At 43.7% G+C, this 3,836-nt stretch overlaps 1 protein-coding gene across 2 annotated transcripts; it reads right to left on the bottom strand.

Moving 5' to 3' along the window:
• Positions 1–527: 527 nt before the first annotated feature.
• LOC125547691 (G-type lectin S-receptor-like serine/threonine-protein kinase B120) lies at positions 528–3,574 on the bottom strand. 2 transcript variants are annotated; one of them, XM_087519284.1, is made up of 7 exons: positions 2,646–3,574; positions 2,352–2,468; positions 2,075–2,253; positions 1,651–1,861; positions 1,337–1,577; positions 1,103–1,247; positions 528–1,013 (listed from the first exon to the last, which is right to left on the bottom strand). In XM_087519284.1, the coding sequence occupies exons 1-7, from the start codon at positions 3,451–3,453 to the stop codon at positions 711–713; spliced, it is 2,004 nt and encodes a 667-aa protein (XP_087375410.1). In that variant the 5' UTR covers positions 3,454–3,574; the 3' UTR covers positions 528–710. The 2 variants fall into 2 exon arrangements, with proteins under 2 accessions (XP_087375410.1, XP_087375411.1); XM_087519285.1 differs by lacking the exon at positions 2,646–3,574 and having other exon boundaries at positions 2,075–2,255; positions 2,353–2,467.
• Between the last annotated feature and the right edge of the window lie 262 nt (positions 3,575–3,836).

The raw sequence follows: 3,836 nt of genomic DNA, 5'->3' as shown, positions 1-3,836 counted from the left end.
TCGCGTGCATTGCATGGAGCAATAATGGGTTGTCCCAAACCTAGAGTTGACTCACTTCTAACGCTAAACCTCTACAAATATCCACTCCGTATGTGCACAAATGTCATTTTGCAAGACACTAACAAAAAATAATTTGCCCTTTGGAGTATGTAAGAAAAAGTCGTCGGTCTCTAACCTGGACAAGTATGTTGAACCTCTTGTTTCCATTTTGCTTTGCTTATTATTCTCTCCAATAAAGCTTGGTAACGCTCCTGCATGTTCTCCCAATGCAGCCGTATCCACAAGACTTCGCCGTCCTTCTTTGGAGTGAGTCATCGACATACAATGAGAGTAAGGGCACATAGAGGACAAACAGAGACATTGTTTGGATAATTTCATAATATCATGCCTCCATGGATCCATTAGCCAGACTGTTTGGAAAGATTTAAAACTACTAAAACATCCATTGCCTGTACATACTGTCATTTCAGAATAGGCAAAAGAAACATGGTTTTGACTAAGACATCCATACCCACCATCCACCAAAATACAATACAATTAAGATACAGATAAGAACTTATGCACTACATATAATACTTTTTCTTTCAGAAAAGGAGGTTCAAACCCTTGGCCTCTGCATCATTGTGATGCACACAACCAACTACATATAATTCATAAAACTTATGCACTATATAACATCAAAGTAAAAATAACATTGATACGAAGATAAACTATCTAGGAGTTATCGTAGATATAGTCACATCATTAAAACTACAAGACTTAGCAGCATCGGAGGCTTCTTTGTTGCCTACACTTATACTGTAATATGCTGGGTGCTTAGGCTTATTTAAGATCATAGTCTTGCTGCTTAGCATTGCAACAACATCCAACATGGTCGGTCGATCAATTGCATCTTCTTGTACACACAACAATGCAATGTTAATGGACCTCATCATTTCTGACGAATCACCGTTGGGAATCAATGCTGCATCGACGAGTTCGATCCATCTTTCCTCTTCAAATAATTGCCAAGCCTATTTTAAATTTCAAAAAATAATTAGGTAGGAAACACAATAAACAAATAATATTATCTTGTTATGTGGATGTGTAAATATGCACTCACATATCCAATGAGGTTGATGAAAGCTCCACACTCATGGGAATTCTTTTTCCCGCTAATGATCTCGAGAACTAAAACACCAAAACTGAATACATCCGATTTGACAGAGAAGAGGCCATGGGAAGCATACTCAGGTGCCATGTAGCCACTAAAATTAAGCAACAATGTATGTCCAATTACTATATGATTGAGTTATAATAAAAAGTTCATACGTGGAGCAATTCAGAGGAAACTTACTATGTACCAACCACCTTTCTCGTTTTATTTCCTTCATTGTTATTTGAGCTAAATATTTTTGCTAGTCCAAAATCTGAAATTTTAGCATTCATTGTGCTATCCAAAAGAATGTTGCTTGGTTTAAGATCCCGATGTATAACACGCAATCTAGAGTGCTTATGTAGGTAAAGAAGTCCTTCTGCTATTCCTACAATTATTGCAAGACGTTTCTCCCAATCTAGTAGAACTTTTCTATCTTCATCTGCATGTGAATTAAATGTTAGTACAGAAGAGGAAAAACATCTAAAGCATCATTTGAGTAAATTTTAGTGTACCAAAGATGAAGAAGTCCAAGCTTTTGTTTGGCAAGTATTCGTAGACCAGTACTTTCTCTTCTCCTTGAGAGCAACATCCCATGAGCCTAACCAAATTTCTGTGCTGAAGTTTGGCTATGAGCTCAACTTCATTTTTGAACTCTATGAAACCTTGATCTGAATCGGAATCAAGTCTCTTAACTGCTATCTCTATTCCCTCAGGAAAGTAGCCCTGGGAAAAATATTTTTTTTATCAATATGCAACAATTATCTGGGTTGTTTTATGATGCACCAATTAATTCATGTATCCCTAGTGCTGAGGAAAAGCACATTTACACCACCTCGGATCAATATTCTTCCTCTTAATCGTTTTGTATTGGTGTTCATTTTGTATTGCCTTGCCTAGAAAACGTGGAGTACAGAATGCATGGTGTTATATATTTACCTTATAAACCGGGCCAAATCCACCTTCGCCAAGTTTGTTTTCCTCGGAAAAGTTACTTGTAGCTTCTAATATCTGATGAAACTCATATACTGAAAATTCAGACAACTCAGCTTCCATTTCCCAAACTAGTTCATCTTCTTGAAACTGGCGAGTACTTTTTTCCTGTAAGGTCACTTTACCTGAAAATTGTGAACTGGCACTATCAATATCGATCGATCTCTGTAATTATGACTTTATGTTTCTGTCGAGCATTTTAGTAACTAATTAATCTACCCACCTTTTTTTGCGTGCCTTTTTCTAAGCCGGCAACAGTAAACGATGAAGCAGCAGAGAGCAACCAGTGTTACAGGAGCAGCTACCGATAAGGCTATTACCCAAGGTCTGATTCCATGTCCTTCATAATTAAACATCCATGAACAAATTAATTAGCATAAGTAATTCATAATAACATGCCAACTAATTAATCAAGAGTATGTTCTTTTATGGATCATCGGCATATATATTTGAATTGTTTGCATGCATGCGCGGACAAAAAATGGAATCTTATGCATCATCGGCATATATATCTTACCTGTGGGAGCCGGAGCCATGGATGATGGGGATGAAAATGGAACCCGCCGCGTGTTTTTGTCGTCGTAGAACATAAAGGCCTCGAACCTGATGTTGCAGCGGAGCACGAAGATCCGTCCTCCCATGCGCACGGAGTTGGTGGCGTTGACCGTGCCGACGAGCCGCCGGAGGCACGCCAGGCAGTCACGGGCTGACAGGTCCGGCGTGCATTGCGCCAGGGAGTAGAGCGTCGGGGCGGCGCCGCCGATGGAGTCCATGAACGCCGTGGCGAACCCCCTCTGCGCGGTGGCCGCGTCGCGTGCCGTCTCGTTGAGGAGCTTGTGGACGGCAGTAGCGATGACGCGGGCGTCGCCGGGGATGTTCACCGGGTTCCAGTACTGGAAGAAGGTGCCGTTCCCGGTGACACTTGATGCCTGGCCGAGGAAGCCGGCGTCACCGGAGAAGCCGAGGATGCACCCTGGTTGGAGGGCGTTCACCTCGTCGTAGTCGTAGTAGACGGTGGCGCCGGTCTTGCGGTTCGGGCACATCTTCTGCGCGTACTTGAAGGAGGAGGCGAGGCAGTCTGTGCACGCGGTGGTGTTGACGGTGTCGCGGCGGCAGAGCGCGAGCGCGCGCACCACGCCGGCGGTGGCGGTGGCGAAGAGCTGCGGGGAGGAGGAGGCGTTGCCAGGGAGGGTGGCGGCCAGCACGGCGAGGCTGGACTGGAAGGTGGTGTTGGCCGTGTAGTTGCGGCCGCTGCCGCAGGTGATCCCGATCGCCGTTGCCGACGCCGGCATGAGGAGGAGGAGGAGGAGCAGCACGCCCACCATGCTGCTAACCGTACGTTACGTGTGCCTGCCTGGGACTGAGAGGACCAACACCAAGGCCTCCTAAGTGACCAATTGTCTTTGTGTTTGTGGTTGCTTATTTCACTTGGAAAATGCAGAGGAAGTATAGGTGATTATTTATCTGCCGGCTGGTCTTTCTCGGAGTCAACAACGAACGTTGCAACAAATCAGCCTTCTTCCTGCCCTAATTGTTTTTTGTTTGTCGTTGCTTTCACTTGGAAAAATGCAAAGAAATTTTGATTATCTATATATTTCCCGGTCCTTGTCCGATATGATTGTCAATAACTAATAACGACCGTGTTTGGCATGCTGTGGAAAAGAAATGTTGCTTTCAGGTCGCCTTGGAAATTATTTGTAAGATTGTG

This window comes from Triticum urartu, chromosome 4A (genome assembly GCF_056163025.1).
Source record: "Triticum urartu cultivar PI428250 chromosome 4A, HENAU_Tu73, whole genome shotgun sequence".
NCBI classification, from domain to species: Eukaryota; Viridiplantae; Streptophyta; class Magnoliopsida; order Poales; family Poaceae; genus Triticum; species Triticum urartu.
The sequence above is the reverse complement of the archived record's forward strand: the minus strand, read 5'-3'. Positions and strand labels throughout refer to the sequence as shown.

Bases quoted from the DNA above. Each gene is read 5' to 3' on its own strand.
- LOC125547691 (XM_087519284.1), bottom strand. From the start codon at position 3,453: ATGGTGGGCGTGCTGCTCCTCCTCCTCCTCCTCATGCCGGCGTCGGCA. The intron at 1,248-1,336 runs GTAAGTTTCCTC...GCTTAATTTTAG, and splicing joins AGAAAGGTGGTTGGTACATA to TGGCTACATGGCACCTGAGT. The intron at 1,014-1,102 runs GTGAGTGCATAT...AATTTAAAATAG, and splicing joins TCATCAACCTCATTGGATAT to GCTTGGCAATTATTTGAAGA.